The sequence below is a fragment of the Eptesicus fuscus genome, chromosome 8 (genome assembly GCF_027574615.1).
Source record: "Eptesicus fuscus isolate TK198812 chromosome 8, DD_ASM_mEF_20220401, whole genome shotgun sequence".
Taxonomy (NCBI): Eukaryota; Metazoa; Chordata; class Mammalia; order Chiroptera; family Vespertilionidae; genus Eptesicus; species Eptesicus fuscus.
The window spans coordinates 13101244-13116455 of record NC_072480.1 but is presented as its reverse complement, the minus strand read 5'-3'; the positions used below and the strand labels follow the sequence as shown (position 1 = coordinate 13116455).

Below are 15212 nucleotides of genomic sequence, written 5' to 3'. Positions count from 1 at the left end.
CCGACCTGATTGATGTCTAACTGCTCCCCTGTCAGCCCCATTGCACCCAACTGCCCTCCCTTGCCAGCCTGATGGCGCCCAACTGCCCTCTCCTGCCATCCTAGTCACCTCTAACTGCCCTCCCCTGCTGGCCATCTTGTGGCGGCCATCTTGTGATGATGTGAGGGAGGCCATCTTGTGGTGGTCATCTTGTGGCGACGTCACGTGAGGGTGTGATGCCACCTAGGCTTTTATTATATAGGATGATTATTAGTTTTATAGCACTGAAAACTGAAATATTTATGAAACATCACATTTTTGTAACCTCACTACAAATATTGCGCTTACATCATATTTTATTTGTTTCCTCCCTTATTCTTCTTGCCAGAGGATTACCTTTACCATCCTATCTAATAAAAGAGTAATATGCAAATTGACTGTACCTCTGCTACACCAACAAGCCAGGCCCACCAGCCAATCAGGAGCAAGTATGCAAACTAACCCAACCAAGATGGCTGCGGCCATGGAGCTGCAGCAAGCTGAAGGCTTGGGTTTCCCTGGCAGTGGAGGAAGCCAAGCTTCCCTGCCGCCCTGGCTGGCCCAGGCCTACACTCAAGGCTACAAAGTTTCAAGTATAGAAGATAAATAAATCCCAACAAAAATGGCTGCGGCCACGGAGTGAGCAGGAGGCTTGGCTCCGCTCAAGGCTACAAAGTTTCAATTATAGAAGATAAATAAATCCCAGATACCAGAGCCTCCACTTGGGTCGCTGGGCAGTGTGGCCAGCCTGCAAACCACCATAGGCCCCTCACCCAGGCTGCCCCACGCCCCAAGGGAACCCCCACCCTGATCCAGGACACCCTTCAGGGTGAACCAGCTGGCCCCCACCCATGCACCAGGCCTCTATCCTATCTAATAAAAGAATAATAAGCAAATTTGACCATCATTCCAACACACAAGATGGCTGCCCCCAAGTGGTCAAAGGTGGATGCCCCCATGTGGATACAAGATTGCCACCACAAGATGGCCAGCAGGGGAGGGCAGTTGGGAGGGACCAGGTCTGCAAGGGAGGGCAGTTGGGGGTGATCAAGCCTGCAAGGGAGGGCAGTTAGGGGTGACCAGGCCTGCAGAGGAGGGAAGTTGGGGGTGACCAGGCCTGCAGGGAAGGGCAGTTGGGTGGGACCCAGGCCTGCAGGGGATAGCAGCTGGGGGGATCAGGCCTGCAGGGGAGGACAGTTGGGGGTGACCAGGCTGACAAGAGAGGGCAGTTAGGGGTTACCGGGCCAGCAGGGGAGGGCAGTTGGGGGCGACCAGGCCAGCAGGGGAGGGAAGTTAGGGACAATCGGGTTGGCAGGGGAGCACTTAGGTGTCAATCAGGCTGACAGGGGAGTGTTTAGGGGGTGATCAGGCTGGCAGAAAGAAGCAGTTAGGGGCAATCAGGCAGGCAGGCAAGCGGTTAGGAGCCAGCAGTCCTGGATTGCGAGAGGGATGTCCCAGATTGGAGAGGGTGCAGGCTGGGCTGAGGGCCACCCCCCGACGCCGTGCACGAATTTCATCCACTGGGCCTCTAGTATTTAATAAATTATTCAATTTAAAAATTGTAACAGGAATAGCAAAATACTAAATAAAGACAATGTTAAAGAAGTAATCTTGTTACTTTAACAAACTATATTTAGCTTTTCTGTGTATATTTTTATGTGTTTATGTAGATTATGTAGTTGTAATCACAATGTATTTTTGTTTGCTCTTTTCAGCTAACATAATTTTTCATGAAGTCATTGGATTTTAATTTTACCCATAATATGGGATTATGTTACCTGGCATCTTAGCATCTGTGTAGAAATTTTGTCAACATAGTTTGTAGGCCACGGGCAAGTAAGACTTTCTTAGGGCAGTACATTAAATACCATTTGATTACTCTTTTCCAGCAGTGTTCCTTTGGGAATCTAGTTTAATTTGTGGCTAAAGTGAAAGAAGATATATTGCTGTACTAGTAGAAGTTCATGGGGGAAATTATTTTTTGTATGTTTCTATTTTCTAACTGTATCATGATTGAAAATTAGAAAAAAGTGATTATGTAGTTTAGAAGATCTTTTTATTGTGGTTCAGGGCCCTTTTATAGAGAGTGAAAAAAAATATTACTAATTGATGTGTTTATGAAATAGCTCTGTTAGTGTAACTTGAAGTTCTTTTATAGTTTAAAGATATCTAAGTTAGATGTTTGAAAGTAGGACTGTGTTTGAGTTATGTCTTTGAACCTTTTCCAGCTTTTTCTTCCTGTGTGACCTTGGGTAAGACATTTAATCATAACTGTATAAAATAGTAATAAAAATATCTGATGCCAGTTATGATTATGAATAGCTCATGATCTACAGCACTACTGTGAAGATAGGGGGGATTTTTAAAAATTGTGTAGGACTCTTTAGAACAACTATTTCAGTGTAGGACAAATTGTCAAAAGGCCTCCATTCTTACAAGCAAGCATAGGTCGATAAGGCAGGCACCTGGAAGCTGACTGTTTAGCAAGCACTTCATGGCCACACGTGGCTTCCAGACATGCTTAATTTACTTAAGCTGAGGTCATTCTTGCAGAACCAGATAGCCCTGTCCAGGACAGGGTGAACTGGCTCACCTGGTTTCTCTCCTGGAGAGCCTGGCCCTGTGTCAAGTTGGTTTTTGTTTAGATTGAGACAAATCCTCAGTCTTTTTCAATTAGTAGCTTCCAGCATATCCCTTGAATGCTGAGGATAAAAGATTTCTGCTAGTCTTCATACCCCAAATCAATTGTGATTGAAAATAGACTTTTATACTAGTGGGGGGATAATGAGATCTTTCTTTTGTTTAACTACTTCAGAAAAGATAGGTTATTTTTCTATTAAAGTTGGGGTTTGAGTGGAAGAGACAGATAGGCTGGTGACAGAGGATTACACAGCACAAAATATTATTAATCTAGTCAAGCAAACTTAGACTTGATTTGGACAGAATAGCTAAGACCAAGTCCCTTAGAACTTGTATAGTTGAGAATATCTTATTTGTTATATTGATTAAAAGGGTAACTGAAAAACTAGGGTTGGCTGTAAATTTACTGTTTTCATTTTTGGTGAGTGGGAGTTAAATGAACTGTTATTCAGGAAATAGTGGCAAAAAAAAAAAAATAGCCATACACTTTTAGCTAGTCACTCCTGCATCGATGAGAATCATTGTTTTGTTAACTTCATCAACATGTTCATTTCTTTCAGCTCCATGTTCATGCATGTCTTTTAACCCGGAAACAAGAAGACTGTCCATAGGTCTAGAAAATGGTACAATCTCAGTAAGTACACATAAATAAGATTTCCAGTTAAAACAATTCCCTTCCTGTGGAATATGTATGTATGTATTGTGATGAGAATTATTTATTAGTTATTTTTCAAATTAACATGAATTTTCTTGCTAAGTAAAGTAAAAATTGCAGTGCAGCAATTTATGTTGAGGTATAGGGAGAGCTATCATTAGACTCGACTCAATGCTGATAAAATTCAGCTTGATTTACAGTGTACACAGCGCCTAGAATAGGGGCATTATGAGGCCAACAAGTGAACTACACGAGTCTGTGTGTTAGTGGGAACAAGCTGTGATACTAGTGGCTTTGACCAGATTGTTAATAATGGTGTCATATGCTTCCCCACGCAAGTGACAGAACACAAGGGAAATGACATTTTTAGACCACACATCTGATCTTGTCTTTGATATTCTATGTTTTCTCCTTCCCCTCTTTCTTTTGTTCCTCGTTGTTCTCTTAACTCCCTGTAGCATGTGAGTTGAATTTGGTAAATTTGTATGAATTTTTAAAGAAAACACAGAATCTACATTTAGTCTGAATAGTAGATCCAGGTAAATATTAGACCCTTCAATTGTAGATCTTGAGGGAACTGAAGTTATTAAAGATTGGGATCTCAGATTTTACTACTTACTGTAATCTTCTTTTTACATACAGTCAAACCTCATTTCTCAAACATCTCCCATCTAGAACAATTTGGCTCTTGACCAAGTTGTTCATAGAAAAAAATGTCTCGGTGTCAAACCAAACTTCGGTGTTCGAACTGGCAACCCTTTCAAGATGATACCTCATCATGACAAAAAAGTGTCTCTCAGGCAATAAAAGAGAGAATGCTTTTGCTGGCAAAACTGAAATCAAAGATTAGCAGAATTTTAAAACATAAAGAGGCCATCAAGAGTGCTGATGATGCTAAGGGTATGAAAGAAAAAGTGATCACAATTGAAGAGGTAGGAAAACTGTTGTTGATTTGGATAAATGAAAAGCAGCCAGTGCCAGCCATGTCAGAGGCAGTGTGATATATGACCAAGCAAAGATGCTGCATGCTGACCTGAAAGACTGCCCTGGACCAGATGCTAAAAGTGATTCACTTAAGGCTAGTATTGGTTGGTTCGAAAGATTAAAGAAAAGAAGTGTTTATTTATAGGTTAAACAGTACATTAGACATGTACTGTATGTAAGAAAGATTAAAATGGAATCATTTGGGGGTCTGGAATGAATTAATTCAATTTACATTATTTCTAATGGGAAAAAAATGACTCGGTTTTCAAACAAATCCCTTCTCGAATAGCCCCCTAGAACGAATTCAGTTCAAGAACTGAGGTTCCACTGTGTTTATTTTCCAACTTGTATATTAACTAGTAATAAACTGATCTGATAAATTCTCCAATTTGGTAAATTACCCAGTATGTATTACCTTTCGTTCTGGGCAAGAGAGGCCTTGCTTTGGGACCGTGAATTAGAGGACTCTATTCTGGCCACACTTTGCCATAGGATGAAGGATCTGAAGAGCCAAGGAGGTGTGCCCACCTTAAGCCCTCACTCTGTCCATCTCCATGCTCTGGGTACTGTATAAAATTAGTAGCCTTAGCCTGAAGGGTGGCTAGGGTTTAAAGTGGTAGGATGTCCACACGTGTGAACAAGCCCCCTCAGGTTGTTGATTGAACTGGGGAATGGGAAGAGAAGGGTGTGGGCTGGCACTCCCATGTCACTGCACCATAGTGTGGAACTTCAAGGAGCCTAAAATTTCTAACTTAGTATCAGTACCTCCAGGTGGTTGAAAGTATATTTATCAAGGCTGGAGGAAGAGACCATATTTTATTTAATAGTTTAACTTGATTTATAACTTGAATATTTAGATGTATGCAATGTAGGTCTCCATTTGTAGTCTTGACTTGACCCCTACAAGGAGTCTGAAGAGGTGGACCTGAAATTTTCAATTTGTTCCTTAATCAAAACATTTGTTTGGTGACCTTAATATTGTTAAGTATAAATTAGCCTATTGACAAATATTTATGGAATTTCTGTAATATTCAATGCATTTGGTAGCTCTGTAAACTCTATTCCTTAGAAGAACAGAAGAGAAATTCATGGTAAAGATCTTGTCTACATTAAGAAGAGCTATTTAAAAAAAAAAGTGGGATATAGTTGGAATAAATCTATTTTTAAAAGATATAAAGCAAGATAGTTGGATTGCTTAATGAAGTAAAGTGTTTATTACAAAGGAAATCTGAAAAGGTGAGCAAAGACCCACATATTGCTCAATAATTCACAGAATAGTATGTGTAACACTCACTGTTTATTAAAGACTTACGTGTACATAACATATGGGTGGTTCTTGGCATTTTTTAAATCAATGTAAGTGGTTAACAGGTGCTGATAAATTTGGCTTTGGAGTCAAGAAAGGTAAACAACATAAGTTATGGAGAGTTCTAGCTATGTATTATATTATAAGAGGAGAGACCATCTTAGCCATTCTTTTGTTTTTGTTTTGTTAATCCTCAGCTGAGAATATTTTTTTCCATAGATTTTTTTTTCCCTCTTTAGAGCAGTGGTTCTCAACCTTTCTAATGCCGCGACCCTTTAATACAGTTCCTCATGTTGTGGTGACCCCAACCATAAAATTATTTTCGTTGCTACTTCATAACTGTAATTTTGCTACTATTATGAATCGTAATGTAAATATCTGTGTTTTTCGATGATCTTAGGCTCTACAGCAGCGGTTCTCAACCTGTGGGTCGCGACCCTGCTAGCGGTTCTCAACCTGTGGGTCGCGACCCACAGGTTGAGACCCGCTGCTATAGAGCCTAAGACCATTGGAAAACACAGATATTTACATTACGATTCATTAACAGTAGCAAAATTACAGTTATGAAGTAGCAACAAAAATAATTTTATGGTTGGGGGTCACCACAACATGAGGAATTGTATTAAAGGGTTGCGGCATTAGAAAGGTTGAGAACCACTGCTTTAGAGAGAGAGTGGAGGTGTGAGGGAGACAGAGAGACAGACACAATTATCAGTTGCCTCCCGCACATGTCCTGGTCAAGGGCATGTACCTGGGGTGCAGGTTCAATCCCTAGTCTTCAATCCCTAGTCCCAACGGACTAGGGATTGAACCTGCACCCCAGGTACATGCCCTTGACCAGTTATTGAACCATTACTCGTTGGTGCACAGGCCGACACTCTAACCACTGACCAATACTGGCCAGGGCATTAGGCGTTATTTCTTTAGTAAATGAAATAGCTGGAGAACCAAACATGAATCAAAGATTGGACTGAGACACTTCTCTCGGTGTGTCAGTACAGTGTCAAGATATCAAACCTTACCTTATCCTGGGTCTTCTAAAAAGATTAAGGGCCCAGCATGAATTAATTTCCTTAAAAATACCTCTTTTATGTTGCTGAAGAAGAAGAATTGTATACCTACCTATTCTCATCTGAAGAATTGTAAAGGAGCTCTGAGTTTTGGAAAGATACATTGAGAGACAGCATGTTTAAGGTTCAGAATTCTCACTGATAACTACAATAGCAATTTATTTACTGAAAATACTTACACAGAGTTTCAACTGTTTAATAGTTAACTCTCTGGGAATGAGAAATCCATTTAGAGACAGTACATTCTCTGTTCCCTGAATATAGCAAATAAATTTTAAAAAGAAATACTGGTTAACTTTTTTTAAAAAAAAGAAAGAAAGTGGGAAATTAGAAAGTATATCCTTATTTCATTTATTTTACTGAAGAAAAAAGATTTTAACCTTATGTAACTGAGTAGTGAATTAGAAAATAGAGATAAATATAGACCATTCTTTCAAAAATTTGGCCACAGAAGGAAGAAGAGTTATGGTGAGCACTGGAACACGATATGGTAGTAGACAATCAGCAAAAGGGTCAGGAACAACTTGGAGAATTTAGCTTTGGTAAAGGGTGGGGAGACTTTTGAGATAGGAGGGAAAGATAGAGACAGTTTTGAGATGTAGGAGAGGAATGCCCTTTCATTTTCCCCATGAATTAACAAGTTAGATCACTGACTAACAGAAGCTAAAGTGGGGTGAGGGCATATTTTCATGTCTATTATTTGCTTTTTCTGTTCTTATAGCCCTAAACCCCTTCTGCCATCTTGGTGTACAAAGTCTCAATTATTTCTTAAGGCATTGTTCAAATGCTATTACTTTCTGTTCTTTCTTTTTCCTTTTTCTTTTTGGACCGGAGGTTTCTGAGCCGTACCAACTGAAATTATACACACAGTACTCAGTAGGTTAGCTATATTTTATTACTTATTTAACTTGTTTTGTAAAAAGTTTTTAAAAAATATTTTTTATTGATTTCAGAGAGAGAGAGAGAGAGAGAGAGAGAGAGAGAGAGAGGGAAACATCAATGATGAGAGAGAATCATTGATTGGCTGCCTCCTGCACATCCCCCACTGGGTATCAAACCTGCAACCTGGGCATGTGCCCTGACCGGGAATAGAACAGTGTCCTCCTGGTTCATAGGTTGATGCTCAATCACTAAGTCATGCTGGCTGGGCTGTAAAAAGTTCTGAAGTCTGTCTCTTCCATTAAATACAGTATTGAATGTTGAGGACTTGGTCAATCTTTTATTCATCTCCTCTCCCAGCAGATATTAGTGTGGCTCCTTGTACAAGATAGGGATACAATGAGTAATTTGTTCAAGTTGTTAGCTAAAGTACAAACACTATTATTATATCTAATAAAAGCTATATAATACATAATAAAAGCTTAATATGCAAATCAACCGAACGGCAGAATGACAGGTGGAATGACGGGTTGCTATGACATTCACTGACCACTAGGGGGCAGGCGCTCAATGCAGGAGCTGTCCCCAGTCTGCAGGCTCTGACAGGCAGCAGCGGTGGTGGCAGAAGGTGGGGTCGGCGAGCGGGTGGCGCCAGGCCAGCCAAGGCAGGTGCCAGCAGGGGCCCCCTGATTGCCCTGCCAGTCGCCCCTAGGGACTCCACCCATGCACAAATTTCATGCACCAGCCCTCTAGTCTATATATATATATAAAAGCTTAAGCGACCAGTGGACTGGTCGCTATGATGTGCACTGACCACCAGGGGGCAGTCAACTTGGACAGAGGAAAATAGAAACAGGCGATTGAGTCTAGGAAAGATCGCAAGCAGGTGGGGCTGAGCTGCAGTTCGCATTGGGAGGCCAGGCTACCGGCCCAAATTCTGCTGCTCCCAGGTACCACTCCAACCCTTGTCAACCCTTCTGGCCACGTCCTCCCCTGGAAGCCAGGACCAAGGGATGGAGGGAGGGGAAAAAGAGACCACCAACTCCATCTCTAGCGCCTGCCTCCTCTTATCAGACCAGAGCCACCCCAGGACTTGCAGGACAGCATGTGAAGTGGGCAGCCTCAACACGCAGCTACTGTGACTCCCCGGTCTGCCCCAGGCAACCCACTTCTTCGAACCTCAGTCTGTACTCCTAGCAAGGCTGCGGGAGCTCTACCCTAGTGACCCACTTCTCCATAGCTGGGTGCGACAGACCAGGAGATGCGAGGGGCGGCGGTGGAAGATGGGGGCAGATGCTCAGCTGACTGGAATGAATGGGGTGGGATGAGTGGGAGCGGCTTCTCCTCGGCTGCCTGCCACTTCGCACACACTACTACATCTCTTGGGAGATGTTGGATGCTGGTTTCAGCACTATCACCGCAGGTCACGCTGAGGGACCCCACCGGTGCACAAATCCGTGCACCAGGCCTCTAGTTTAATATAGCTGGTTGTAATGAGTGCTTGCTTAAATTCTGAGATAGTTTATTTGTATAATTCTATTGTTCAAAAATATTTTTCACAATGAAATTATTCTCTATAGGAGAAGAAGTTATGCCAATAGTTTAATTCATCTTGAGATTTCAGAAATGCTTTCTGTTTTTTTTTGTTTTTTTAAATGTATTTAATTGATTTTTTACAGAGAGGAAGGGAGAGGGATAGAGAGTTAGGAAACATCGATGAGAGAGAAACATCGATCAGCTGCCTCCTGCACACCCCCTACTGGGGATGTGCCCGCAACCAAGGTACATGCCCTTGACCGGAATCGAACCCGGGACCTTTCAGTCCGCAGGCCGACGCTCTATCCACTGAGCCAAACCAGTTAGGGCTGTTTTTGTTTTTTAGTTAACCCTCACCTAAGGACATTTTTCCATTGATTTTTAGAGAAAGTGGAAGGAAGTGGGGAGAGACAGAGAGAGAGAGAAACATTAATGCGAGAGAGACACATTGATTGGTTGCCTCTGCAACCCAGGTATATGCCCTTGACCGGAATCAAACTCACGACCCTTCAGTCCGAGGGCCAATGCTCTATCACTGAGCCACACTGGCTAGGGTAGAAATGCCTTCTGTTTTAATGTTAAAAGAAGTCAGTCCAATTGTGTTAATTGCTATTTATACTGATGTAGGACTTTAAAATTTTCTGTCATAACATCTCATGTATTCTAGCCAACTAACAATTATTTAATATCAACTGTGTGTAAAAGATTATGCTAATTCCAACATGTGACTCCTGGTTTCAAAGAACTTATCTTTCAGTTGGGGGGAAATGAAGTTAAGAAATAAGTAACACAAAATAAAAATAACAGCATAAGTAGCAATACATCAATGTGTGATGTAGGCAAAGCTGAGATCAGAAGAGAGTGGGAGAGTGGTCTGGTCTGGATCAACTCCATGTGAGCTGAATTTAGAAGATGACCTGGAATTTAGTTAGCTAAAAATAGGAGGTATTTTAGGCAAAATGAATGGCATTGGGGAAAAAAAAAACATGGAGGTAAGAAAGGGCAAGACATGTTTGGAGGAAATTGGCACGAAATCAGTTTGAGGAGAGGACTAATGGGAGTATACAAAATAAAAGATAATTGGGGGTTGATTATAAAAAGCTAAACACAGGATGAATAGTTAGCATTGTGTAAAGGAACTGAATCCCTAAAAGGGACATCTCCCCTATCACTACTTGGCAAGACTCTCTAAGGTATTCAGAGGGGAAAATAGACTAGTGAAGAAATGTCAAAACACAGAAATTAAAGAATTTCCATTAAACTAATTTTCACCAACCTTACTAAATAATAGCTATAGAGGAATATATATATGTGTGTGTGTGTATATATGTATATATATATATATATATAGTCAGTCTTTATAAATATATTTTTTTCTTCATCAAAACTATTAGTGAACCAAAATTTTTATTAAAATCTTGCCAAGATAAATGCATAGTCATTGAAAATTTTTTGAAAAGGCCCCAAAATGATAACATCTCTGCTCTCCGAAGATTAATTTCATGTATGTGTTATGGGAAGTTTGATTGGGACAAGAGGAAAAGATTGATCTATATAAAGGTTAACATTCAGAACAGTGATGATTGTATAACAATAACTGACATTTTGTCAAATATATTTTAATATATATTTTTATTGATTTCAGAGGGGAAGGGAGAGGGTGAGAGAGATAGAAACATCAGTGATGAAAGAGAATCATTGATCAGCTGCCTCCTACACGCCCCACACTAGGGATCAAGATCCAAACTCAACCTGACTGGGAATCAAACTGTGACCACCTGGTTCATAGGTCAGTGCTCAACCACTGAGCCACACTGGCCAGGCCTTTGTCAAATATTAATTGACCATATGGCATAGGTCAATTTCTGGGGTATCTGTTTTGTCCCATTGCTCTATATGTCTGTCTTGTGCCAATACCAGACTGTTGTGATCACAGTGACTTTACAGTATAGTTTGATATCCAGTATAGTGATCCCTCCAACTTTGTTCTTATTTCTCAAGATTGCTGTGGCTATTTGAGGTCTTTTTTGGGTTCCATATACATTTTTGGAATATGTGTCCTAGATCTGTTAGATGTGTTGATGGTATTTTAATTGGGATTGCAATTGAATCTATAGATTGCTTTCTGTATTATGGATATTTTAATGATGTTAATCCTTTCAATGGTATACATTTCCATTTGTTTGTATCTTCCTCTATGCTTTTTTTAATGTCATATGATTTTCTGAGCATAAGTCTTTTACCTCCTTGGTTAGGCTTATTCCTAGGTATCTTATTTTTTTGTTGTTGTTGCAGTGGTTAATGGGATTATTATTTTATCTTTTTTTAGTTTCTCTTTCTGAGAGTTTATTATTGGTGTATAAAAAGGCCATCAATTTCTGGATGTTAATTTTGTATCCTGCTACTTTGCCAAATCCATTTATTAAATCTATTAGTTTTTTTGTTGGTGGAGTCTTTAGGGTTTTCTATATAAATATCATATCATCTGCAAATAATGATGGTTTTACTTCCTCCTTTCCAATTTGGACACTTTTTTTTTTCTTCTTGTGTGAACACTGTGGCTAAAACTTCCAGTACTATGTTGAATAAGAGTGGTGAAAGCTAAGAACCCTGTCTTGTTCCTGTTTTTAAGGGAAACACATTTAGTTTTTGCCCATTGAGTATGATGTTGGCTATAGGTTTGTCATATATGGCCTTTATTATGTTGAGGTATGATCCCTCTATTCCCACTTTGCTAAGAATTTTTATCATAAAAAGGAGGACAAACAATTCAATTAAAAATTGGGTAAAGGACCTAAAAGATTCTTCTCCAAAGAGGACATACAGATGGCCAAGAGACATATGAAAAAATGCTCAATGTCACTAATTACCAGAGAAATGAAAATTAAAACTACAATGAGGTATCACCTCAAATCTGCCAGAATGGCTACCATCAATAAATCAACAACAAGTGCTGGCGAGAATGTAGAGAAAAGGGAACCCTAGGGCACTGCTGGTGGGAATGTAGACTGGTGTAGCCACTGTGGAAAACAGTATGGAGATTCCTCAAAAAATTAAAAACGGAACTGTCATTTGGTCCAGCAATTCCACTTCTGGGAATATATCCTAAGAATCCCGAAATACCAACCAGAAAGAATATATGCACCCTTATATTCATGGCAGTGTTATTTACAATACTAAGATCTGGAAACAGCCCAAGTGCCCATCAGTAAATGAGTGGATAAAACAGTGTTTCTGCACAGCAAAAGAAACTGACAACAATACAAAGAGGCAGCCAAGCAGTTAGGAGCTGGTATTTGCAAACAGTAACTCTGACAAAGATTTAATTTCCAAAATATATAAAGAACTCATAAAAGTCAACACCAAACAAACAAGCAACCCAATAAAATAAAATGGGCAGCGGACGTGAACAGACACTTCTCCCAAGAAGACATACAAACAGCCAGTAGATACATGAAAAGATGTTCAACCTCACTAGCAATTAGGAAAATGCAAATCAAAACTACAATGAGATACCACCTCACACCTGTTAGAGTGGCTTTTATCAACAAGACAAGCAATAACACGTGTTAGAGAGGTTGTGGAGAAAAGGGAACCCTTTTTCACTGCTGGTTGGGATGTAGACTGATACAACCACTGTGGAAAACAGTCTGGTGATTCCTCAAAAAGTTAAGAATAGAGCTACCATACAACCCAGCTATCCCACTCCTGGGACTATACCTGAAAAACTGGAAAGCATGTATTTGCAAAGCTATATGCACCCCTATATTCATTGCAGCAATATTCACGGTGGCCAAGACCTGGAAACAACCAAAGTGTCTCATAATAGAGGACTGGATAAAGAAGCTGTGGTATACACTGAGTGGCCAGATTATTATTTGCCAGTTTGTAGGCAAATTAGCCATACACTGCATCGTATGGGATATGGAAGCCAAAGGCCTGTTCGAACACCTTTGCTGTCTGCAGTTACCAAGATAAAACGTCTCCAATTTTCACAGGAACGCAAGGAGTGGACAGTTGAGCATTGGAAAAAAGTCATGTGGTCCGATGAATCACGTTTCCAGTTGCATCATGCAGATGGCAGAGTGAGAATTTGGCAGAAACAGCATGAAAGCATGCACCCCACATGCATGAGTACAACCCTTCAAGCTGGTGGGGGCAGTGTTATAGTTTGGGGCATGTTTTCCTGGCATGATTTGGGCCCTTTAATTCGTGTGGAACAACGTCTGAATAGCACAACATACCTAAGTATCGTTGCTGATCAAGTTCATCCTATCATGTTGATGGCGTATCCCAATGGAGATGGCTTCTTCCAACAAGACAATGTGCCATGCCACGGTGCTCGTATTGTGCAAGAGTGGTTTCAAGAACATGAGGGAGACTTTACCTTGCTTAGGTGGCCCCCACAATTACCAGATCTCAATCCAGTTGAGCATTTGTGGGATGAAGTTAAAAGAGCCATCGGGTAGCTGGTTCCACAACCATCAAATCTCACAGAACTGGACAGTGCTATTCATCAGGCATGGTGTCAGATTCCTTGCATCACCTTTCAACATCTCGTGGAGTCAATGCCAAGAAGAATTGCCGCAGTATTGAAGGCAAAAGGTGTCCCAACGAAGTACTGATGGGGTGGCCATAATAATCTGGCCACTCACTGTATATCCACAATGGAATACCACTCAGGCATAAGAAAATATGAAATAGTGCCATTTGTAACAATGTGGATGGACCTTGAGAATATTATACTAAGTGAAATAAGTCAGACAGAAAAAGCTAATAACCATATGATTTCACCCATATGTGAGATATAAAACTGAAACCCTTGGAAACAATACAAATAGCAGTATGGTGGTTGGCAGAGGGAAGAGGGGGTTGGGGATGAAGGGGTCCTTATATATGGTAACGGGAGATTTGACTTTGAGAGGTGGGCACACAATGTAACATATATGCCTTGTAACATGGAAACCCACACCTGAAACCTGTATGATCATATTAACCAATATCACACCAATAAATTTAGCGAGGGGTGGGGGGGGAGAAAGACTGTCTCATAAAAAAAAGTGGTTCCTTTACACAGTGGAATACTATGTAGCTATAAAAAGAAAGGATCTCTTACCCTTTGAGACAGCATGGAAGGACCTGGAGAGTATTACTTGAAGCAAAATAAGCCAGTCAGAGAGAAACAAATATCACATGATCTCCCTTATATGTGGAATCTAATTAATAAAATAAACTGACAAGCAAAATAGGTCCAGAGACATGAAACATGGAAAAGACTGACAAATCTGAAAAGAAAGGGTTAGGGAGGCAGAAAGAGTAGCCCATGGATACAGACAATAATGCAGTGAAGGCCTGTGTGTGTGTGTGTGGGGGGGGGGGGGGGGGGGGGGGGCAGGGGCGGGAGCCAGGTAAAGGTGGCAGGGGATGGGGGACATCTGTAATACTAGTCTAAACAATAAAAATGAATTAAAAAAATAAATGATACTTAACTTGTATGGATTCTTGTTGTTTTGATAGTTCTGTTGGCTATTATATTCTTACTAGAGGCCTGGTGCACAAAATTTGGGCACGGGGGGGTTGTGTCCCTCAGCCCAGCCTGCACCCTCTCCAATCTGGGACCCCTCGAGGGATGGCTGACTGCCCGTTTAGGCCCGATCCAGGTAAGATTGGGCCTAAACAGGCAGTTGGACATCCCTCTCACAATCCAGGACTGCTGGCTCCCAACTGCTCGCCTGTCTGCCTTCCTGATTGCCCCTGACCACTTCTGCCTACCAGCCTTATCACCCCCTAACCACTCCCCTGCCAGCCTGATTGCCCCTAACTGCCCTCCCCTGCAGGCCTGGTCACCCCTAACTGCCCTCCCCTGTAGGCCTGGTCACCCCTAACTGCCCTCCCCTGCAGGCCTGGTCACTCCTAACTGCCATCCCATGAAGGCCTGGTCACCCCTAACTGCCCTCCCCTGCAGGCCTGGTCCCCCCTAACTGCTCTCCCCTTGCAGGCCTGGGTCCCCCCAACTGCCCTCCCCTGCTGGCCATCTTTTGGTGGCAATCTTGTGTCCACATGGGGGCAGTCATCTTTGACCACATGGGGCAGCCATCTTGTGTGTTGGAGTGATGGTCAATTT

The 15212-nt window shown here is 41.4% G+C and overlaps 1 protein-coding gene across 1 annotated transcript in view; it reads left to right on the top strand.

The window, feature by feature from the left end:
• Positions 1-15212, top strand: part of WDFY2 (WD repeat and FYVE domain containing 2) — a 213878-nt gene that overhangs the window by 101583 nt on the left and 97083 nt on the right. The window contains exon 3 of the mRNA XM_008152072.3: positions 3219-3292. Within this exon, the coding sequence (XP_008150294.2) occupies positions 3219-3292 (74 nt within the window). The remainder of the gene's footprint in view (positions 1-3218; positions 3293-15212) is intronic.